Source organism: Colobus angolensis, unplaced genomic scaffold (assembly GCF_000951035.1).
Source record: "Colobus angolensis palliatus isolate OR3802 unplaced genomic scaffold, Cang.pa_1.0 Scaffold142, whole genome shotgun sequence".
In the NCBI taxonomy this organism is placed as follows: domain Eukaryota; kingdom Metazoa; phylum Chordata; class Mammalia; order Primates; family Cercopithecidae; genus Colobus; species Colobus angolensis.
In genome coordinates this window covers 3,110,152-3,135,295 of record NW_012114511.1, presented here as the reverse complement: position 1 = coordinate 3,135,295, position 25,144 = coordinate 3,110,152, and the positions used below count along the sequence as shown (strand labels likewise).

At 38.7% G+C, this 25,144-nt stretch overlaps 1 protein-coding gene across 4 annotated transcripts in view; it reads right to left on the bottom strand.

Moving 5' to 3' along the window:
- The window catches only part of PKD2L2 (polycystic kidney disease 2-like 2), a 49,153-nt gene that overhangs the window by 13,838 nt on the left and 10,171 nt on the right, over positions 1 to 25,144 (bottom strand). For 2 of the 4 annotated variants that reach the window (XM_011935280.1, XM_011935281.1), the window contains exons 5-12: positions 24,132 to 24,353; positions 17,473 to 17,701; positions 15,991 to 16,161; positions 14,949 to 15,130; positions 7,146 to 7,266; positions 5,385 to 5,486; positions 3,787 to 3,851; positions 2,629 to 2,683 (exon numbers count right to left, since the gene is read on the bottom strand). In XM_011935280.1, the coding sequence (XP_011790670.1) occupies positions 2,629 to 2,683; positions 3,787 to 3,851; positions 5,385 to 5,486; positions 7,146 to 7,266; positions 14,949 to 15,130; positions 15,991 to 16,161; positions 17,473 to 17,701; positions 24,132 to 24,353 (1,147 nt within the window). The remainder of the gene's footprint in view (positions 1 to 2,628; positions 2,684 to 3,786; positions 3,852 to 5,384; positions 5,487 to 7,145; positions 7,267 to 14,948; positions 15,131 to 15,990; positions 16,162 to 17,472; positions 17,702 to 24,131; positions 24,354 to 25,144) is intronic. The other 2 variants (XM_011935282.1, XM_011935283.1) reach the window with 2 other exon arrangements.

Below are 25,144 nucleotides of genomic sequence, written 5' to 3'. Positions count from 1 at the left end.
CCTCATCTGTACAAAAACCACAAAAAGTAGCTGGGTGTGATGGCGCATGCCTGTAATCCCAGCTACTTGGGAAGCTGAGGTGGGAGGATCACCTCAGCCCAGGGAGGTCGAGGCTGCAGTGAGCTGTGATCATGCCACTGCACTCCAGGCTGGGCAACAGAGCTAACCTTGTCTCAAAACAAATTTTTTTTAAATCAAGAAAAGTCTTATTATTTACCATTGTTCACGTACGCTAATGTTTCTTACTGGTTTATTAATTCTAAATGACATTCTTTAACTTTTTAAAAAAAATTTTACTTTTGTACTTTTTGTAGAGACAGGGTTTCACCATGTTGCCCGGGCTGTTCTCAAACTCCTGGGCTCAGGTGATCCTCCCAAAGTGGATTACAGGTGTGAGCAACCTCGCCCAGCCTCTCCAATCATCTCTTGGTTGGCTGATGCTCATCCTCTAGTAGAATCCTTAGAAAGACAATAGTATTTCCTGACTTCAGGCATGTTTGAGCCTTTATATTTGAAGCGCAGCTTTGCTGAATATAAAATCCCTTGATTTATATTTTCTTTCCTTGAATATATTGTAGGTGTTCTTTTGTTGATTTATGGTGTTGAATGTTGTTACGCTAACCTGATTTTCTTTAAGTAAACCCAAATTTTACTTGGATAAGCCTCTTATTGACCATTCTAGGTAAAGTTTCCCCATACACAGTGTGTCTTTCAATTCACGTCACCTTCTATTTCAGGAATGGTCTACCTCCGCCTCGCAAAGTGCTGGGATTACAGGCATGAGCCACCACACCTGGCCTGATTTTTTTAAAAGAATATCAAAATTAGGCTGGGCAGGAAGTAAGGAGTTTGAGACCAGCCTGGCTAACGTGGTGAAACCCGGTCTCTACTAAAAATACAAAAATTATCTGGGTATGGTCTCAAAAAAAAAAACAAAGCAAATATCAAATTTAGATAAAAGTTACAAGAACAATACAAATATTATGAATCCATAGATACGTCTGTGTTTCCCTTTCAAGTTTATCAGTTGTCCCAATGATGCCTTTATAGGAAAAGTATCCAGTCCAGGATTATGCATTGTATTTACTTGACATATTTTAATCTCATTTAATCTGGAATAGTTCCTCAGCTTTACCTTGAGTTCATGATTGACACTTTGAAGAACAGGCCAGTTATTTTGTAGAATGTCCCTCAATTTAAATTTTGTCATGATTTAGGTTAAGATTATATGTCTTTGACAAGGATGTCACAGAGAGGATGCTAATTCTTATGGCCTCCTATCAGGCAGCATATAATTGCCATTTGTTTCAGTGTTGATAGTGGTCACTGACTTGATTAAGATGCTATCAGACTTCTCCACCCTAACATTACTGCTTTTCTTTTTGTAATGAGTATTTGATGGAGAGGCCTGTAAATGTCTCATTCATGGAATCCTTTTATTCAATGGGTTATGAATCATTATTCATCATAGTGTTTAAATATTCTCAAATTTGGCCAGCTTTGAGCTCCTTAAACTGATTCTTTTAACAGATTCTCCATCATTCTTTGAGCAGTTTTACTTTATGCCTCAATAAGCTATTCCAGAGTCATCTTGTATAGTTGTCCTTCGGTATACATGGGGGATTGGTTGCAAGACTCCCTAGTACACCAAAATCTGCATATACTCAAGTCTCACAGTTGGCCCTGCAGAACCCACATACGGGGAAAAGTCACCCTCCCTAGCCTGCAAATACTGAATTTTTGATCCAGGTAAAAACATTACACATTTAAGTGGACCTGTGCAGTTCAAACCCGTGTTGTTCAAGAGTCAGCTGTACTTTCCAGCCCTGGAATTAGCAAGACCTCCAAGGAGCCCCAGTTCCTTTTAGAGGAGAATGCTGTTTGGAAACCAAGATCTGGGTACTAGTTGTACTCATTGCTAGTAGGGTGTTGCTTCTAGCCCTCATAGTGGATTGGACAGAGCTAGAAAATACATGTGTGTACACAAGTAGATCTAGATTCCAATCCAGCACCACAAAGTTCAACTTCAGCCTTTCCATTTTTATAATTCCTTTATCCAAAAATGAGAAACTTCAATATTTATTTGCTTGCTTATTATAGTCTCCTGACCCTGCTGTCTTCTTTCTGAGCATTTGGAGGGGAAAGGTGGTGACCAGAAGTAGAGCAATGGTTCACTTTTTTTTTTAAGTGGTAGTGGTAATAGTATATTTAAGGAACATAGGTGTTCCTTAAATTCTGCTATTGTCAGATATATGTTACATATTACAATTTTTGAAATACAAAAGTGTTAAAGTAATTCATCACATTAGTGATTACAAGAGAAAAGTTACCCAAATCATCTTCACAAAGTGTACTCACTATGAATACCCAGTGTGATATTCACACAGTGAGTGTACACCTGTAGGGTTAGGTATCTGGCAGAGAGTACAGGTAGAAGAGAGGAAGCATCTGAAATCCAAATGGTTTGTCCTAAACATGTAAGGATCTAGATCTGGGAGATTTATCTGGAGATGACAGTTACTGTTCTGAAAAACAGCAAATCATTTCAATTCTTAACCAGAGCATTTTTGTGAGCGCATTTCTAATACAGCTACCACTTGTGTTTATGAAAAAAAATTAAAATCTTACATTTTCGTCAAAGCCTTCTCTTCTGGCTTGTTCAGCCAAATCTCCGCTGCCTTTGCTACTGAAAACATAAAATGAAAATCATGAGGCAAATGACAATAAAAAAGGAAATGCCACCATAACGTACAATCAGATCTGTAGTAAGGATCTGAATAATATTTATTTCAGATAATGCTAATTATTTGGAAAATGTGATCATTAACAAGTTCTTCAGAGTGTCATATGTCATTAACTGAAAAAAAAGTTTATGTTCCACTGCCAGAGTTCTGGGTTTGGGAATTATTTTGACACCAAAGTCATTTAATAAATATAAGTGAAAATATAGTGTAAGTGTAAGTATTATCCATAAGTATTGTCTGTAAATGTTTTTATAGCCAAGTAAATGCATTTAATTTAGACTAAAATCGTTTCCTGCCTTTTTAGAGGGACTTTATTGTCCCCTCCAGCTTTCTCTTACAGCTTTTTCTCAGTAGAATGGCAGGCATTATATTAATTTTAAATTAGCTACAATTTCTGATGTCCTCAGAAATTAGGAGGCACTCCTGGGTGTACTGACTGTGTATTTAGAATCGCCACATAGGTTGTTTGTGGTTTTGCAATTAAAACCTTACTCGGGGCTGGGCGCGGTGGCTCAAGCCTGTAATCCCAGCACTTTGGGGGGCCGAGGTGGGCGGATCACGAGGTCAGGAGATCGAGACCATCCTGGCTAACACGGTGAAACCCCGTCTCTACTAAAAAATACAAAAAAAAAAACTAGCCGGGCGAGGTGGCGGGCACCTGTAGTCCCAGCTACTCGGAGGCTGAGGCAGGAGAATGGCGTAAACCCGGGAGGCGGAGCTTGCAGTGAGCCGAGATCTGGCCACCACACTCCAGCCTGGGCGACAGAGCAAGACTCCGTCTCAAGAAAAAAACAAAACAAAACAAAAAAAACCTTACTCATGGCCAGGCATGGTGGCTCACGCCTGTAATCCCAACACTTTGGGAGGTCCCGGTGGGCAGATCACCTGAGGTCAGGAGTTTGAGACTAGTCTGACCAACATGGGGAAACCCTGTCTCTATTCAAAACAAAACAAAACAAAACAAAAAAACAACCTTATAAGGTTCTCCTGTAATGTAGAACTTTAAAATGGTAAGTTAAACATTTGAGAAAAGTCATCTTACGTTTTCTTGTCTTCATCTTTTTGAGCTTTCTTCAGTCTGAATTTCTCGAGAACATTTTTGTAACTCTGGGCATAATTTAAAATAGTTTGAAAATTCATCAAAATAGATCCTTTATTATTAATCTTTTATCAAAGTAAAGTAAATACGGAATGCTTGTCCCTCTGGATTGCTACCCTAAAGGATTGTGGAGGTAAATACTATGATTATCCTTCTTTCACGTGAACTCATTGCTACATATGGTTTACGCCTGCTGGTGAAAACACAAAAGGGGTTCTTCAGTTGGGGGCATTACTCTGGAACTTGGAAAAAGCAAAAATCTTTAAAAAGCATTAACATGTATTGCGTTAAGGATGTTAACACTTTTAATGAATATAACCAACATCATATTCAAGTGATAAAAGATGGGGGGGAAAAGCAAACTAATTGGGGGGTAGCTTAACAGTTTTTTTGGTTTGTTTTACATATTAGTTCTTGGGCAAAGTTTGTAAACCCCACTAACCCCACAGCTACTAGGACCTCTTCTCTGTGAAGTGCTATGCTTTAGAAACATGGGGTATGCAGAGATGGCCAGACTGGCAGGGGAGATGTGACTGATACACATATAACTCTGCTACAGCTCAAACTGAGGTAGATATTGAGAGGAGGACAGGACAGATTCCACTTTTTGAAGAAGAATAGAGTGATAGCAAGAGAGAAGAGCTGTAGGAATATTTCAGGGGTCAGAGAATGATTTGAGCAGAGGCTCAGAGGAGAGAGTGAGAACAAGCATGGTATAAAGCATAGTGCTCAGAACAGATGAGCCGGGACATACAGTGTTGTAAATAGAGGCAGAAAGATAGAAACTATAGTAAAATTAGAGTTAATGAAGATAGGTTGGGACTGTGAGACTTGAGGATTTGGAATGTTCGGGTAAGGAATTCGGACTTGACAGGCCTAGGGAAACTGATAACCACATCTGGACTGGCACAGGGAAGAGGCTACAATAGTCAGGAAATGTTACCATGGTGAAGGCTGGGAGAAAAGTGCTGAAAGCCTCGTCTAGCGACAGTTAGAATTTAAAGTATTGCACAAATGTAAGCAAGAACTACAGAGATAAACTATACATGTGCCATGACAATAGACTATATAAGGGACAAGCAAACAAATTCTTTTTAAGTTTCTTGAGCCAGGAGTGACTTGACAGGATAGTGTTGCCATGAACAGAAACAGGAAAGTGAGGAAGACAAGACACATGGAGTTCTGAGTTTAGATTGATAGAAATTTAACAGCATCCAGAGCAAAAACTTTCCGGAAGGAAGAGAGGGTTTTATTATAATACTCAACAGTGCTTTGCATTTAGGAAATCACTCACTAACTATTTGATATATTGCACTCTGAAATAATTTTGGCTACATTTTTGAAGCCAGAGAGCATATCTCACTTCTGTAGTAATGAAATAATGCGAGTATCAGTAACACTGGATCAAAACACAAAACAAACCCTGGGGGTGGGAGTGGGGAGAACACGACCACGTGGGGTTAAGTGGTATTCAAACTACAAGAGGATAAACTGTATGAGATTTGTCTTAGAATTTTAATTAGGAAAGAAATTTGACTTACCTGTTTAATCATTTTACCAAGTTCAAAATCCGGCCTTCTGCCTATTGAATAATCAGCTTTCACTTCAGAATAGGTATCATTAATAATTGCCAAGAACATATTCTAGGGATAAATATTCAAATAATTATTTCAATAAAAATTTAGTTTAAATGTTAGTGATTTTAACAAGTTTCAGGTTTGTAAAATTGTATTTAAATTTTAAAAGTAGGCCAGGCATGGTGGCTCACACCTGTAATCCCAGCACTTTGGGAGGCCAAGGTGGGTGAATCACTTGAGGACAGGAGTTCAAGACCAGCCTGGCCAACATGGCAAAACCCCATCTCTACTAAAAATACAAAAATTAGCCAGACATGGTGGCGTACATCTGTAGTCCCAGCTACTCAGGAGATTGAGGCAGGAGAATCTCTTGAACCCAGGAGGTGGAGGTTGCAGTGAGCCGAGTAAGATCGCACCCACTGCACTCCAGCCCGGGGGGCAGAGCAAGACTCTGTCTCAAATAAATAAATAAATAATAAAAAAGAAACAAGCAAAACATCAAGTTTTAAAAGTAACCCATATGCTCAAAAATGGGGAAATGACTATGCAGACAATAAGTAGAATAGAAAACGTGTGGTGTGTGGGTATGGGCAAATATGTTTATGGCAAATGAGAAAAGCAGAATGTAAAAGAATGCATATGAACTGGTTATATATATGCAATATTACATAATGGAAGAAAATTTAGAGTGATGTAATTATGTGTTCATAAGGGTGTTTTTTGTTTGTTTGTTTTTGAGACAGGGTCCCACCCTGTTGCACAGGCTGGAGTGCAGTTGTGCGATCTCAGCTCACTGCAGCCTCCCACTCCCAGGTTCAAGCGATTCTCATGCCTCAGCCTCCCAAGTAGCTGGGATTATAGGTGTGCATCAGCAAGCCTGGCTAATTTTTGTATTTTTAGTAGAGACAGCATTTCATCATGTTGCCCAGGCTGGTCTCGAACTCCTGAGCTCAAGCGATCTGCCTGCCTCTGCCTCCCAAAGTGCTAGGATTATAAGTGTGAGCCACTGCATCCAGCCAAGGGTGTTTGTTGTTACTGTTGTTTTTAAATTCTATGAAGCTGTTTAAATTCACAGTCTTACTACAGCTCCTGCAACTGCTAGTCCAGATAACACAAATGTAGAAAGGATATTCTTACCCCACCAGCCCACCTTTAACTGTGGCCCAGCTCTGTCACCCTAAGACTCTTGTCTGTCACCAAGGGATAACTTCCGTGCCTGACAAAAAGTGTTTTCATGGAGGACAGTACAATGCCTTGACTAGAAAGGCAAGGTTCCTTGGTTAGGAAGCCCAAATAGACTTGTTCTGAGTGCGTGTGAGAGATCCATCCTGATAACTCCTGAAAACCACAACGTGTTAAGTGTTTAGCTGTAAGGGCCAAAAGCCATTGCAATATGGGCAGAATATTAATGGCCACATTCATGGCTCATGGCATGCATTGTCCCAGCCTGAAGAGACCTGGGACATTCAGATTATTTATGTGAAGGATTTAGCACATTCCCATCTAAAACACCCAGAAATTAACTACTGTGATTAGATTCTCCATTGGACAACTTGAAAACAGTCACTGGACTAGTGAACCTGGATTACTAGGGATCCACACAATTCTTAATAAATGTAAAGTACCCTGACAGCTGAGCAGAAATAATAGTTTATTCTAAATGAATAATTTTATTTTTTATTCTAAAAAGTAAGAAATGTAAGGAATATATATTATCATTCTTACCAGCAGGACAAAGAACACAAAAAAGATGAAAGTGATGAAGTAAATGGGTCCCAAGATAGGATTGGCTTGCTGAATACCAGCAAAATTAAAATCTCCAAGAACAATTCGAAATTGTGCAAATCTTTAAGAGAGAAAAACATTAGAAAACGTATACCTTCATGTACATACATGACAACTGATGGGAGTTACTAATGTCTCTAAGAGGATATCTAGCAGCATATGGCATATGCTTTCTGACTTTAATTATGTTAGTACAGAGTTGCATAAAATTGGATGTAGAAAATTCCCCTAAAAGAAAGAGTTAAGGTACCTCAATAGCTGAATAGGTAATGTAGGAAATGACTGCTTTAATGAATGTGAACTCAGTGTTCATCTATAACTTTTTTTTTTTTTTGAAACAGTCAAACTCTGTCACCCAGGCTGGAGTGCAGTGGTGCTATCTCGGCTCACTGCAACCTCTGTCTCCCAGGTTCAGGTGATTCTCCTGCCTCAGCCTCCCAAGTAGCTGGGATTACAGGTGTGCATCACCATGCCCGGCTACTTTTTTTGTATTTTTAGTAGAGACAGCCTCACCATGTTGGCCAGACTGATCTCAAACTCCTGGACTTAAGTGATCCGCCTGCCTCGGCCTCCCAAAGTGCTGGGATTACAGGCATGAGCCACCACACCCAGCCCACCTATAACATTTGAACCTGAGATACCCGTTTACTAACTGGTTTTGGCAGTGGCCTCCTTGGCCGGCTATGCCTGTGCCCTTCTAAACATTAGAACTTTGAATTTGCTCAACAAGTGATTTTTTTTCAACTTGTAGAAGGTTTAGACCCAAGAGCCCTAAACTTTCTAATGTCAGTGAAGTGAATTTTTGTCTTAACTAACTCTTAAATTCTGATAAAATAGGGATGCCAACAATTTGTCACTTGCTAGTCTCAAACAAGTGCTGATAATAATACTCAACATGATCCTAAGGTTTATTTTACCCTCTTTGATACCCTGGTTTGATAAGAAATACCACTTTAAAGTATTTCAAACCTTCCTTTTTCTAATTTTAAAGATGGAAAATGAAGAAATTAAGACTTCGAGTAGCACAGTAGTAACAAATAGAATTAGAATTTTCTAACTTGAAAATCTTATTTCATTTTCTCATTATTAACTTGCAGTGGTCTCACTAGACATACCAGGAATATCAGTTTAAATTATGTGTGTGTGTGCTTTATTCTATGAGGAAATTTGGAAAGAATTTTTTTTTGAGACGGTGTTTCCCTCTTGTCACCCAGGTTGGAGTGCAGTGGTGGGATCTTGGCTCACTGCAACCTCCATCTCCCTGGTTCGAGCGATTCTCCTGCCTCATCAGCCTCCTGAGTAGCTGGGATGACAGGCACGTGTCACCATGCCTGGCTAATTTTTGTATTTTTAGTAGAGATGGGGTTTCACCACGTTGGCCAGGTTGGTCTCAAATTCCTGACCTTAGGTGATCCACCCGCCTTGGGTTCTCAAAGTGCTGGGATTACAGGCGTGTGGAAAGAAATTTTTAATCGTATGTTGATAACTCTGCGTAGTTGGTCAGTGAAAAGGGAGAAAGGCTGCTTGTCCCTTATTGCTTTTGCCAGTCACATAAAAGGAGCAAAGAGATTTAATGAAGGAAGAAAAAGCATTCAAAGAAATGGGCTACATGAAGTCCTCGGACTCAGAGTTATCTGAGATTCCATCCTCGGCACCTAGGTAAGACCTGACCAAATCATACCTAAAGTATTTATCTTGCTTTTAGTACTGGTTTGTAATGCTTTCCTCCATAAGATAGAGAAAATACTGAATTGGAAGGAAACCAAGTCTCACCACAAATCAAATATTTTTTTCTGGCATAGGAGAATAAGAGGTTCTGTTTTTGTGTTTCTGCCATGATCTTTTATCTTTTTATCTTTGAGTTGAAAAAAAAAAAAAGATAAAGGAACCATTCTCATTCTTTTCTCCTCTCCAGAAATTAGCTTAGTAAGCAAAGCTTCCATTCAACCCTTTTCTGTCAGGAAAGTGTTAAGATACTTCTGCTCTGTAATAGTGAGAATGACAAAAACTGAAGCATTTACTGAATGGTTATAATCTCATAGAAACTGGAGGCTCCAAATATAGTCTCTCTTTTCTTAATTGGAACTTAGTTTATCCATTTTGTTTCTTTTTTGCAAGCTGAAAGCACCATGACACCTCAACATACAGGGTTATATTGAATGAAAATACTGTTTTGTAACTTTCTGATGCCCCTGTTAACTTTAGATAGAGTTTTCCCTTATTGAATTACAATACCTAAAAGCCTGTTTCATAATAACATGCCATTTGTCATTAATAAGACTTTCCAGTCTCTCTCGGAGTCATTCATTGGGTCACTACAAGAGATTCATCTTTAACTTGAGGGTGTAGCAATTCAAGCTTCCTTTATGATGTATAGAAAGGTGACTAGATAGTCCTCTCCCTACACACACACACACACACACACACTGTGCAGGCCCTTGCCTCTGTCTCCTTCCTGAGAGGTGGCCAGTAACACAGTTTCTCAACTATTTCTTCTGGATCAGCAAAAAAAAAAAGATTCTTGGAAGGTGAAAGAGAACCACAGGAAACAGGAAACTATTTCTCCCCTGTCCCCATCTAGACAATAATTACATGGGCAGAATCTGTCAGATGTACTACTTTGGAACTCTAGAGTCTGTTGAAGAAGGCCTGCAACTTCCAGGGAAAGGCTTGGACAGTAAATTGCAGTTAATTTTGGACAATTTCAGCTTTTATCTCAATAGCTATGCATCCCCTACTCATTAGCCTCATAGATGGGATCCATTCACATGTGTGTGAAGCAGCATGCATGTAGCTTATGGGAGCCATGTGGGGAAAAAATACCATGTCTTTCAAATATTGGGGATCTGTATGGTGACTGGTGATTGCTGCTTCTGATCGTGGAGATGCAGGCACTGAGGTGGGCAGCCATTGTTGCATCTCCTCCATTGTTGCAAGACCATTGTCCTTCAGCTGAAGCAATGTCCTTGGGATTTAAAGGGCTGTTATCCTTCCCCTACCTCTCACTTTATTCTTCTCTTTTCCTTTTTTGGGATCCAGACATTAAAGACTAGGACATTCAGAACAAATTCCATATCAGGGGAAAGTTAGGAAGTCATTGTGCATTCCCAGGGAAGGGCATAGGCTGAGGAAAAACCTGAGAAGACTTTAAGTGTGCAACTCAGGGTGATCCTTGGCATGGAGCCAGACTATAAAAATAAAAAATAAGAACAAAAAATGGCAAACCCTGGGGAAGGGGAAGAATCTGATTTTCAAAGTTAACACATTATTAGATGCAAATGTCTGGTTTGAATTTTTATTATTTTTTATTTTTTGTACAGACATGGTCTCCCTTAGTTTCCCAGGCTGGTCTCAAACTGCTGGGCCCAAGTGATCCACTTGCCTTGGCCTCCCAAAGTGCTAGGAGGTTCCCAAAGTGCAATGGCTCCAAAATGTGAGCCACTATACCCAGCTTGGTTTGAATTTTTTAAAAATCACAAAATCACAAGACATACAAAGTTTGAATCTAAAAATTCATCAAAAAATCACTAGATACACAAACAGGGAAATATGAGCCATTCAGTGGAATAAACAAAAACAAAACAAAACAAAATGCAAGCTAGTAGATACTGTCTCTCAGAGAGACCAGATGACGACCTACTAGACAAATACTTTAAAATAACTGTCTTAAAGATGCTGAAAGAACTAAAGGAAAGCATGGATAAAATCAAGGAAATGTGAACAAAATGGAAATATCAATAAAGTGAAAACCTAAAAAGAAACAAAAAATTCCAAGATGGAAAAATAATAACCAAAATGAGAAATTTACTAAAGAGATTCAAAGGAAGATTTGAGCAGGCAGAAAAAAGAATCAATGAACTTGAAGATAGGATAATTTATATTATTGAGTCTGAGAAACAGAAAAAAGAAGAAAAGTGAACAGGGCTAGGTGGCTCACGCTTATAATCCCAGCACTTTGGGAGGCCAAGACAGGTGGATCACCTGAGGGCAGGAGTTCCAGACCAGCCTGGCCAACATGGTGAAACCCCGTCTCCACTAAAAAAACACAAAAATGAAGGCCAGGAGTTCAAGACCAGCCTGACCAACATGGAGAAACCCCATCTCTACTGAAAATACAAAACTAGCCGGGCATGGTGGTGCATGCCTGTAATCCCATCTACTCAGGAGGCTGAGCCAGAAGAATCACTTGAACCTGGGAGGCAGAGGTTACAGTGAGCTGAGATCACACCATTGTGCTCCAGCCTGGGCAACAAGAGCAAAGCTCTATCTCAAAAAAAAAAAAAAAGAAAAAAAAAAGAAAATAATCCAATTTAAAAATGGACAAAGGACCTCAATAGACATTTCTCAAAAGAAGACACACAAATGGTCAACAAATATATGAAAAAATGGTCAACATCACTAATCAGGAAAATGCAAATTAGGCCGGGCACAGTGGCTCACACCCATAATCCCAGCACTTTGGGAGACTGAGGAAGGTGGATCACTTGAGGTCAGGAGTTCGAGACCAACCTAGCTAACATGGTGAAACCCCATCTCCACTAAAAATACAAAAAGTAGCCAGGTGTGGTGGTGCATGCCTGTAATGCCAGCTACTCGGGAGGCTGAGGTGGGAGAATCACTTGAACTCAGGAAGAGGAGGTTACAGTGAGCTGAGATCATGCCACTGCACTCCAGCCTGGGCAACAGAGCAAGACTCCATCTCAAAAAAACAAAACAAAATGAGATATCACCTCACACCTGTTAGAATGGCTCTTATCAAAAAGATAACAAGTGTTATTGAGGATGGAGACGAAAAGAAAACTTCATACACTGTTGGTGGGAATGTAAAATGATATAGCCACTATGCCAAACAGTATTGATATTCCTCAGAAAATTAAAAATAGGACTAACATATGATCCAGCAATCCACTTCTTGGTATGTGTATCTACAGGAAATAAAATCAGTATGTGAAAGAAATATCTGCCCTCCCATGTTCACTGCAGCATTGTTTAGCCGAGATAGGGAATCAACCTACATGTCTATTAATGGTTAAATGGATAAAGAAAATGTGGCATATATAAACAATGGAACACTATTCAATCTTTGAAAAGGAGGAGATACTGTCATTTGTGACAAGGATGAAATTGGAGGACCATCATATTAAGTGAAATAAGCAAGGCACAGAATGACAAATACTGCATGATCTCAGTTATATGTGGAGTCTGAAAAAATTGAAGTCATAGAAGCAAAGGGTAGAACGGCAATTGCCAGGGGTTGGAGAGGTGGAATTCAAGGGAAATTGAGAGATGTATGTCAATGGGTGTAACATTTCAGTTAGACAGAATAAGTTCTGGAGATCTACTGTGTAGCACGGTGACTATAGTTAATAATGTATACTTGAAAATTGCTAAGAAAGTAGATCTTAAATATTCTTACCACAAAAAATGATAAATATGAGAGGTGATGGATATGTTAAACATAGCCTGATTTAATCATTTCACAATGTATACATATTTCAAAACATCACACCATATAGCATAAATATATATAATTTTAATTATACCTTAATAAATATGGAGGGGAAATAGATCATGTGATCCAGCAAATCTGCTTCTGGGTATATAACCAAAGGAACTGAAAGGAGGGTCTTGAAGAGATATTTATACATCCATGTTCACAGCACTGTTATCCACAATAGCTAAAATGTGGAACCAACCCAAATGTGTATTGACAGATGAATGAATAGGCAAAATGTGGACTATACATATAATAGAATATTATTCAGCCTTTTTAAGGAAGGAAATTCTGACTACATGCTACAACATGGATGAAACTTAAGGGCATTTGTGCTAATGAAGTAATCCAGTCACAAAAAGACAAATAATATATGATTCCACTTATATGTTGTACCTACAGTAATCAAAATCATAGCGACAAAAAGTAGAATGGTGGCTGACAGGGGCCGGGGAAGGGGAAAATAGGGAGTTATTGTTTAATTGGTATAGAGTTTTTGTTTTCCAAGATGAAGAGATTTGAAGAGAGATGGGGGTGATGGTTGCACAATATGAATGTACTTAATATCACTGAACTGTACACTTGGAAGTGGTTTAAATGGTAAATTTTATGTTATATATATTTTATCACCATAAAAATTTTGAAAAAAGCTTAAAAATGCCTTCAGGGCAAATAGCTTTGGGTGCTGGGCTTACTTCTCTGGGTTGTGGCCTTCTGACTTTGACCCAGTTATTACTCACTTTCTTATTAATTTTTCATTGTTTTTTATGTCATCCAGCTTTTAAAATTGTCCTCAAGAGGAGATTGAACTGAATAGCCTAACACGTCATTACCAAAAACTGACGTCCTCTCATTAACCCATTCCAAAGTTCTCTACCTGTTCTGTGCTTTATATACTTTCCTTTCCTCTTCACTACCCACGGTAAGACAAATTTCCTAGGCTCTGTAAATTATTACATCTGTATTCAATGCCAATTATTACCAAGTTTTATTATTATTTTTATTATTTTAGAGATGGCATCTCACTCTGTTGCCCATGCTGGAGTGCAGTGGCATGATCATAGCTCACTGTGACCTCAAACTCCCAGGCTCAAGTGATCCTCCTGCCTCAGCCTCCTGAGTAGTTAGGAATACAAGCATATGCCACCACATCCAGCTAGTTGTTTTTTATTTTTTGTAGAAACGGAGTCTTTCTATGTTGCCCAGGTTGGTCTCGAACTCCTGGCCTCAGTGATTCTCCCATCTTGGCCTCCCTAATGCTGGAATTATAGGTGCCATGGGGCCCAGCCTAAAGCTATTTTAAAAATACATGTTTGGCAGATTAGCAAAGGACGATCAGGTCAATATCAATAAAAATATTAAGATGAAGCCCTCCAAAGAAAACACTTAAGATTTCTTTTGGCTGGGTGTGGTGGCTGACATCTGTAATCCCAGTGCTTTTGAGATGCCGAGGCAAGAGGATTGCTTGAACTCAGGAGTTCAAGACCAGCCTGGGCAACATGGCTAAACCTTGTCACTACAAAAAATACAAAAATTGGCTGGATGTGGTGGCACACCCAGCTACTCAGGAGGCTGAGGTGGGAGGATTGCTTGACCCCAGGAGTTTCAGGATGCAATGAGCAGTGATAAGGCCATTGTACTCCAGCCTGGGTGACAGAGTGGAGACCATGTCCAAAAAAAAAAATACCAAGAGAATAAATACTATACAGACATGGGGGACAATTTCCATTGTCTTAGGTAAAATTATCACTTCCAATGAAAAATGAAAAATTATTTTTCTAACTTGACCTAGTAACACCTTAAAAATGAACACCATCACCCATTTGGCTCCTTCAATGCCAAACCCTAATTTGAATGTGATAGATATTTAGCCATCAATGAAAATATCAGCCAGGCTGGTGGCTCATGCCTGTAATCCCAGCACTTTGGGAGGCCGAGGCAGGAGGTTCACTTGAACCCAGAAGTTTAAAACCACCCTGAGCAACATGGTGAGACTCCCTCTCTACAAAAAATAATAAAAATGTAATCAACCAGGTGTGGTGGTGCACACCTGTAGTCCTAGCTACTTCGGAGGCTGAGGATAGCTTGAGTCCAGAAGTTTGAGGCTGCAGTGAGCTAAAAAAAAATAAAATCAAACTAACCTTAAATATATTAAAGCTTATATTACTACTTATCATAGAAGGTTAGACCTTTCCATTTTTTTGTAAGAAAATATAGAAGATATAATTACATTTATACTAAGAGCTTACATGGAATTCTGAAAAGTGGAAAAGTCATCAACTTGTGATCCAAAAACAAGAAATCCTAACTGGGCATAAGCAAAGAATATTATAAAAAACATGATGGCAAATCCTACTATGTCTTTAATACAACGGGACACGGTTGATGACAGCTGAGACATTGTCTTGTTAAAGCTTATGAATTTGAATATCTGAAAAAGAACAAAGTTAATTGAAATAGGAGAATATCAAAGATGAAATTACTTAGAATAAATTAATTTCAGAAGAATTCTGCTTCAAATTAAAGGAGATATTTAATGATAATCATGCGTGTTTGAGGATTTGCCAGCAATCATTACAAGGCCAAACTTCTGTTTTTTTTTGTTTTGTTTTGTTTTGTTTTTTTGAGATGGAGTCTCACTCTGTCACCCAGGCTGGAGTGCTGTGGCACGGTCTCGGCTCACTGCAACCTCCGCCCCCTAGGTTCAAGCGATTCTCCTGCCTCAGCCTCCCTAGTAGCTGGGATTACAGGCATGTGTCACCATGCCCGGCTAATATTTTTTATATTTTTAGTAGAGACGATTTCACCATGTTGGCCATGCTGGTCTCAATCTCCTGAGCTCAGGTGATCCGCCCACCTCGGCCTCCCAAAGTCCTGGGATTACAGGCGTGAGCCGCCACGTCTGGCCAACTTCTTTTTTTTTCTGTCATCCAGGCTGCAGTGTAGTGGGGGATTACAGCTCACTCTCACCTCCACCTCGAGGGCTCAAGGGATCCTTCCACCTCAGCCTCCAGAGTAGCTGGGACTACAGGCGTGCACCACCACACCCGGTTAATATTTTTTGGTATCTTTGGATTTCCCAGGCTGGTCTCGAACTCCTGGGGCCAAGAATCTACCCGCCTTGGCCTTCCAAAGTGCTAGGAGTACAGGGGTGAGCCACTGTGCCCGGCCCAAACTACTTTTAAAATTACTTAATAGTTGAAAAAATATTTTTCCCCATGACTTTTTAGTTTAATTTTTCATTATGCTATTACACTGTTTGTATTATGTAATATAATAAAATATAAATACCTTTATCCATGCAAAAAAGATGGTAATAGCAATTATATTATTGTAATAAATGTGCCAGCACGCAAGAAAATAGAAATCTGAATATTGTTCAGTACTTTTCAACAGCTGTCCAAGTAAGAGAAAAATTTGTACATTACAGTATGTGTTGAAGGAAACAGCCACAAAACACAACTAAATGGGAAAATAAGAAGGGTTAAATTAGAGAATATCTCTACCTCTAAATATCTTACAGCCTATGAGGAAACACAAAAAAAGTTCATCAAAAGTTTAACATAAAGGGAAGGAAAGATACGACATATGCTTTTACATAAATGGAAATAACCCTCAACTTATGCAAGTTTAAGGTAGCACTAATTATTATAAAGTTGAAAAATATTAATTGCTTGGCCATCCTAACCTATCTAAATCTTTGTTTCTTTGAGTCGTAAAGCACAAATGTATAAAATGATTATGTAACTCTGAGGCCATAAGGATTTCTGCTCTACATAATACTTAAAAGCTAAACATTTTCTACTGTGTAATACTACAAGAAAACAATTTATAATTACAAAAAATAAAATCTTCTGGAAGCTTTTAACAACCCTTTAAAAGAGTATTTCAGAACCGGGTTGTTTTAGCTATCAGAGCTTTATAACTGACATGAACATTTTCCTTTGACTATTCTTGCCTGAAATGCTCAGATAAACATTTAATGTTATGTCCTTTGTAAGATATTAGTGGAGTTACCAGAGAGGTAGGTGGCATACTTTCTGATTCTCAGAAACTTTCAATCTGGTTTTGGGAAACAAGGCTTAAATACTTGATTGGCTATAATTAAGGGCCAATACGGGTGAAAGATCAGATTGTATAAGCTAGAAACATTGGTTCTTTGTTCATGAGACCAAGCTCTTTAACATTTGTCTCGGCCTGACTAAATCTCTGTTTATTTCAGTACATTTCATTGACTAGAACTGATGGTCTTTGGTGTTTCTTTCAGGGACTATTTCTCCAAACCTGGTGCCCTCTGGACCCACAAGGTCCCCTCTGGCTGCTCACCCCTGTCAGTATTCTGCTTAGCCTTGTCTTTTGTCTATTTTTTCAAAATTTATTATGAGGAGAAAAACAGATTTGGCAACATAGATTATTTTAAACAGCCTTGCCCCCAAAGACCCGTGACTGGTGAAACTCAAGGCCCTGAAAGTAATACATTTTTTGAGTGGGGGTGGGGAGACCTACTGTGCACATTAAAGCGTAATATTTCTGGAATCACCTTTCCCTGTAGGTTTACGCTGACCCTCCCAAGGACCAAATCAGAAGAAAATAGATCTCTCCCTTTTGGAGGGCACACCATTAATAGTACTATTCCCAGTTCATTTTATGTTTGATACTTGTAGTTTTCAAAATAAGTTCTGGATGGAATAGAAGATTCTGTCTTTTTACACCTCCTTCATTGGTAGGTTCAGATGTGATCCCCTTCAACCATACGCATGAATATATACTCACCAGCAAAAGTAGCAATTCTAGCCAGTTCCAAATACTTTTGAAATAGGCAGACTTAAATTCTTTTATTTTTTTGACTTCTTGCGTTGTGAAGACAAAAAGAAAAATACAAAATGTGATTTCACAGGAAGCAATAAAATAATCATAGTAGCTAACATATCTGAGGAGCTTCACAGAGTAAAACTGCCATGAAGTAAGTATTCCTCCAGTTGCTGGGAATTCTGCCACCAATCTGTAAAATCAGGTTTGTGAAAGCAACTGTTCATTTCAAGCATTTATATTTCAGTATATTTTCAGTCAATGATTATGTGTGCTTTAATGATAATCAGTTTTTTTTATAAAGTATGTTTCCTTGGAGAAATGGGTTCAATTTAAACATCTTCTAGATTTACTTATTTCATAGTGGCTCCACTTTTTCTATACCTGAATATTCACAGTGGTCAAAGACCAATGTAAATGAGAAAGCAAGTTGTGATTTTTTTTTCAGACATTCATTCTATTTGGTGTTCAGCTTGCTTGTTCATAACTGGAAATATAATTTATGTCCATAGGAGAATGATATGTTCAAGAAAATGCTATACCGTTAGTTACTGTTATTAGTTAGAACTCTTCCCCAATATACATAATTTTTGAATACTTCAGAGGGAAGACATACATTCTCCCTCTTTAGATGATCAGAAATGCTTGCTTCTAAATGTCAAGGTCACATATTCTACTAAAGCAAATGTTTTCTGTTGGATGCTGGATGCAAAAATCTATATGCAGACAGAAGAATAAAAATTAAATCCAACACTACATATAAAAAGATTTTGAGGTTCTCCGGTGTTCTCCACAACTTCCGATAATTAAGAATTGGTGGTAATTTAAGGAACCAGCATTTCTATCACAATATTACAATTTAATTATCCCTACTAAAGATTTTGGCAAATGTCATTGGTACTCTTATAAGGTGCTCCCAAAACAACAAAAACAAAACCTCAGTTAACAAATAAAACTTACATCTTACACATACTAGGTAGTGAGTGAAGTGAACTAAACTCAATATTATGATCTGAAGTGCAGACTAATCAAAAAGGAAAAATAATATTCTGTTTAATTTGCCTGATAATTATACAAAAATGAAAATAAACGGATAAGGTGTAAGTAATATGCATCTATACAACTACTGATTAGATACTCCAGTTAACAGTTTCAAAGTCTGCTGAAGTTTCTAAAAAATAACGTTTTAAAAGGTAACAGAATAAGTGTAAAACTTTCAGAGAGGAAATCTGGACTTAATATGATATTACAAGGGTTTCTTCATATGTCTTAAAGCCAGTTACCTCAATGCTTCCATTCTTGTTTAGGACATAAAAATAATTTGTATTCTTCACTTTATCCTGATCAGGACTGTTGGGAAGGGTGAATGAAGTTGGTAAAAAACTCTGATTCTCTGAGAGAAAAGAACTTTAAAATAAAAGGTATAACATCCATTGGCTGCTTAAGGCAGTTCATTTGTTTTATTCATTTTTACATATTTTAAAGGCCATGGTGTGTTTCACTCTCCCTGTTGCACGGGGAGCAAAATCTCCTAAACTTCAATTCCATAGTCCATTCAGGAAAAAATGTTAAGACTTATGAGATAAAAGTGGCTCACTGATATTAAAGTAATTTTTTTAACTTTTATTTTAGGTTCAGGGGTGCATGTGCAGGTTTGTTATATAGGTAAACTTTGACTTGGGGATTTGGTGTACAGATTATTTTTTCACCTGGGTACTAAGCATACTTCCTGACAGTTTTTTTCTGAGCCTCTTCCTTCCCACCCTACTCCATCAAGTAGGCCCCAGCGTCTGTTGTTCCCCCTTTTCTGTCCATGTGTTCTCATTATTGAGTTCCCACTTATAAGAACATGTAGCTTTTGGTTTTCTGTTCCTGTGTGGGTTTGCTAAGGATGATGGCCTCCAGCTCCATCCATTTCCCTGCAAAGGATATGATCTCATTCTTTTTATTGCATAGTATTACATGGTGTATAGTAGACACTGTTGTTTGCCTCTCTAGCAGTCATTATCCTATTTTTTTCTAACAGAATCTTAATTGTATTCAGTCTTCCACCCATCCCAGATCGCTTAGGGGAAGCTGATTAAATCCCCAGGCAGATCCAATCATGGTAATCCTTTACTAAGTGTTTGATTCTAGAGCAAATCCTTTTCTAGTGCTTGATTCTGACTCCCATATTGTTCAAAGATCAACTATACATTGAATTTAAAAAACATCCGAAGCCCTCACATCTGAACCCACCAATGAAGGAGGTATAAACCTTTATTAGGGTTTTGTTCATGCTTGTGTTGAGATTAAAATCCTAAGGTTTAAAATAAAAATAATGTAGGCTGGGCACGGTGGCTCATGTCTGTAATCCCAGCACTTTGGGAGGCCGAGGCGGGTGGATCACCTGAGGTCAGGAGTTCGAAACCAGCCTGGCCAACATGGCGAAACCCTGTCTCTACCAAAAATACAAAAATTAGCTGGATGTGGTGGTGCACGCCTGTAATCCCAGTTACTCAGGAGGTTGAGGCAGTAGAATTGCTTGAACCCAGGAGGCAGAGGTTGCAGTGTGCTGAGATCATGCCACTGTACTGCAGCCTGGGCAACAGAGCTAGACTCCATCTCAAAAAAAATTAAATTAAAAATAAAAAAATGAAAAATGTGGTTCTACTGTCAATATGAAAAAGTAACATCACATTGTTTTATTATTTCAAAATTTATTTAGGAACATGGAGATTACATACAATGTTTTATATTGTTTAAGAATATGTAGTCTCATTTCTTGTCTTTCTGCAGCTTCAAAGAGCTATCATTTAGTCTTGATAATTTCCTCTTCTAATCAGATCATTAAAATCTGTTGGTTTCCTTTCAGAATGGCTTATTAAGTTGCTCATTTTTGTCTCAAGAATGAACAATTTAAATTTCAATGAGTAATAGCAGCCAGCATCCCAGAAATGTCAGAGCCTGTGGTATATTGCAAAAATAGCTATAGTTCTTCACATCTTTTTACCTGGCCTGTCACCCAGAAGAGGGTGTACTGCCCCAGCCCTTGATGCTGGACTCAACCATGTAAATTTCTTTGGCCAATGGGATGTTAACAAATATGATGCAAGCAGAAACTTGAAATGAGTTTGTACATTAGAACTTGCTCTTTGGGACCTCTACAATTGCCATGAAAAAGACATGCCTGGGCTAACTTGGACCCAGGAGAAGGATCAGATACATGTAGAGCAGAACCAACTCAAAGACCCATGTATGGGTCCTGCCAAATAGCAGCTATATTGGCAAGCCTAACAGAGATCAGTCAAGCACAGCTGGATCAATTGAACTCTAAACACCTGAGAAATATTTATTGTAAGCCACTACACTTGGAGGTGGTTTGTTCTCTAGGAAAAGCTAGATACAAGACCTAACTTGGGCCTCAGCTCTCTACCTCTGAATCATTTAGGAGGCTTTTGGTTGTAACCAAAAACCCCAACTTAAATTGGTTTAAACAATAAAGAAATTTACTTCTGTCACACAGCAGCAGTTTCAGAGATAACAGCAGACACCATTTGTGGTAAGTTCACAGATCTAGCTCCATTTCTTTGAGATGGCTTCAGTTTTGCCCTCCTTTGTGTTAGCTTAGTATCTTACGCTTCCCCAAGATGATTGTGTACAAGCAGCAACTGTGATTATATGTCACTGATGTCAGTAAAGAGATAGCACCAACCAAAGAGAAAAAAAAAGTTATTCCCGTTAGTCTAATTGGGTTACCTTAGGTCACCTCCCTATCATGGACCATGCTAATTGATTTATGCCAGGCCAAGCTCACTACACTCCAGCCTGGGTGACAGAGTGAGACTCAGACTAAAAAAAAACCATAAGGAAGAGAAAATATATTTACTATTCACTAAGTGGGTCTTCATAATGATCTTTATCCTAGTGGCCTTCATACTGAGTAGGCTGAGGAGGAGGGGAAGAGGAAGGGAGGGTCTTGCTGTCTCAGGGGTGGCAGAGTGGAAGAGGTGGAGGAGCGCATTCAGTGAAACTTTACAGATTTTACATAATAATTTTTCTCTGACTTTTTTTTATTTTTCTAAAAATGTTTCTACACAGTACCAGTTCTTCAACCCTTTGCTTTAGTTTCTGTGCCTATATCATCGAAGGGTCCATGTCATAAAAGAAGCCAAAAGCAGTCTTGAATAATCGGAACCCTTCTCCAGATGTCTAATGTCCATTTATTTTCTGTTCTGTTTCTATGTTTTCCTTCTCATCATTTGGCACTGATTTGGAAGCACCCATCTCCATCAAGGCCTCTTCTGTTAATTCCTCTGGTGTGATGTCCATTAGCTCTTGATTTCTCCAAAATCAGTATCCTGAAATCCTTCACCCTCCCACTTTTTTTTTTTTTGCCACATCTACATCTCTTTCATGATTTCTTTGATTGACTCTGTCATAAATCCTGTGAAGTCATGCACATCTGAACAGTTTTCTCCAGCGGGTATTTATTGTTTCAGGTTTGATAGCTTCACAGTTTTTAATAATAATGATGGCATCTTCAATAATGCAATCCTTCCACACTTTCATGATGTTCTCTCTGTTGGGGTTCTCTTCCATAGTGTCAACAATCCTTTCTAAAGAGTACTGTGTGTTATGAGCCTTAAAAGTCCTCATGATCCCCTGATCTAGAGGCTGAATTAGAGATGTTGTGTTTGGGGGTAAGTAAACCACTGGAAAAAGCATCAATGGAACCATTCTAGAAAAAGAGTTCTCATTGTCCGGGCCTTCTTGTTGTACAACCAAAAGACTGGAAGCTGGTGTTTTATCTTTTCCCTTCGAGGTTAGGGGGTTAGCAGTTTTATAGATAAGGGTAGTCCAGATGATAAACCTGACTTCATTTGCACAAAACAGTAGAGTTAGCCTGTTTCTTCCTGCCTTAAATCCTTGTGCTTGCTTCTCTTCCTTATTAATAAATGTTCTTTGTGGCATTTTTTTCCCCAGAATACGGCACTATTGTCTGCATTAAAAACCTGTTCAGGCAGATATCCTTTCTCCTCAATGATTTTCATAATGACGTCTGCTATATTGTCTGCTGCCACTTGGTTGGCAAAAGCTACTTCTGCTATCTTGACATTTTTGAAAGTGAAACCTCTTTCTAAAAGTATCAAACCAATCATTGCTGGCATTAAATTCTCCAACTTTAGATCCTTCACTTTCCTTTTACCAGTTGCCATATGATTACTTTTCTTTTCTTTCTTTTTTTTTTTTTTTGAGACGGAGTTTTGCTCTTGTTGCCCAGGTTGAAGTGCAATGGCACAATCTCGGCTCACCGCAACATCTGCCTCCCAGGTTCAAGCGATTCTCCTGGCTCAGGCTCCTGAGTAGCTGGGATTACAGGCTGTGCCATCACGCCCGGCTGATTTTGTATTTTTAGTAGAGATGGAGTTTCTCCATGTTGGTCAGGCTGATCTCAAACTCCTGACCTCAGGTGATTCGCCCACCTCGGCCTCCCAAAGTGCTGGGATTACAGGTGTGAGCCACCATGCCTGGCCGACTTTGCTTTTCTTAAATCATTTAAAATCTAAAGGTATGCCTTTCTTATAGCAATCCTGCATTCCCACAGACGCTGCATTTTCAATAAGATAAAAAGGTATTTTGCAAAAAGTGCAAGATTTTCACACCTGCTGGCATAGCTGCAGCAAGGGCTTCATGAATTTCACATAGAAGCTGCATTTTCAATGAGATAAAAAGGTATTTTGCAAAAAGGGCAAGGTTTTCACACCTGCTGGCATAGCTGCAGCAAGGGCTTCATGAATTTCCTTTCCTTCCCCCTGCTTCCAGGGCAATGGTCCTTAGTCTCTGGATTCACTTATCTTGAAACGGGGGACAACTGCAGCTGCAGACATCAATTTATGATACATATCAAGTAATTCAATTTTCTCTTGTAATGTCATGACATTTCTCTACTTTGTGGGAGCACCCCCAGTATCACTAGTGGCATTTTGTATGGGTCCCATGGTGTTATTAAAGGTTTATGGTATTGCAATAAATATGATAAAAAACACATGAGAACTATGAGAGATCACTTTTTTACCGAGATACACAATTTATTGGAGGGACAAACTGCTTATGTGAAGATGGTGAGCATCACACGACAGTTTAAATGGATACAACACTAGAGTTCACTGCAATAGCAACAGGAGATGGCTACAAAATTCTTACACTAGTGCAGTGCGCACTCTAGTTTTATGCAGTTATGATATATTACTGCATCTTTTGTTTACATTTTTCTTGACTGCAAATGGTGCCACATGTTTATGTGCATGAGTTTTGGCAAATTTTAACTTCTTATAATAGATTTGTGTATACTGTGTGATAGTAAACAATAAAATAAATGAGTATCTACAGGTATTTCATGCATTCATGCCTAACTTTTTCTTAATTTTTTTTTCAGTATTTCTAGGCTATATGGTTGGTTTGGGAGTTTTTTCAAATTGTCACAAAGGTCCAAAAATTTTCCAATATATTTACTGAAAAAATCCATATCTAAGTGGACCTGTACAGTTCAAACTCATGTTGTTCAAGGGTCAACTGTACTAATAAAGAAGTTTTGTAGGCCACTGACCACTGTCTATGAAAAAAAGTTTTGAGTCACTCACCTGATAATACAAAATAGATTTACATTAGCATTATATACAGAAAAATCAATAAAAATAACTCTAGTCCCTCTTGTGATCCAGCTGTTCAGTTGAAGGTCAATGAACTTGTTTTTGGTTTCAGATTTTGATTTTGATAAAGTGAAAATATATCCTCCATTTCGGTAAACACCAAGAAATCCCCAGTGCCAAGGGGAGTTGGTATTAGAAGTAGAATATCTCCATCTGTTCGACATAAAAAGAATAATGGTGAAATGAGAAAGCCCAACTGAGAAGTATTCTCATAATTTAAATTGATCTTTGGTTCAAAAGTAGTAGTTTTTTGGCCAGGTGCGGTGGCTCACGCCTGTAATCCCAACACTTTGGGAGGCCGAGTAGGCGGATCCCTTGAGCCCAGGAGTTCGAGACCAGCCTGGGCAATGTGGTGAAACCCCATCTCTACAAAAAGTATAAAAATTAGCCAGGCATGGTGGCGTGTGCCTGTAGTCCCACCTACTCAGGAGGCTGAGGTAGGAGGATTGTCTGGGCCCGGGAGGTTGAGCTGCAGTGAGCTGTGATCATGCCACTGCACTCCAGCCCAGGCAAAAGAGCCAGACCCTGTCTCAAAACAAAAACAAAAAAAACAAAAACAAAAAAACAAAACAAAAGTAGTACTTTTAAAAAAAGTAGTAGTAAATTCATAAGTATTATAGTAATTTTAAAGCAAGACAATGCATTAAGGACTAAAGGATTAAGATTTAATTAAAATTTAATGTAGTTTATACTTTTTAATGCATATGGTGGGCAACACCACTGGACTAGGTGCGATGAGATAATTTTTCAAAAATCATAATTTTTCAGAAATTTGCTGGGCATGGCAGCACGTGCCTGTAGTCCTCGTTACTCAGGAGTCTGAAGCAGAACTGCTTGAGCCCCAGAGTTCGAGGCCACATTGAGCTATGATTGCACAACTGCACTCCAGCACTCCAGCCTGGGTGACCAAGTGAGACCCTGTCTCAGAAAAAAAAAAAAAAAAA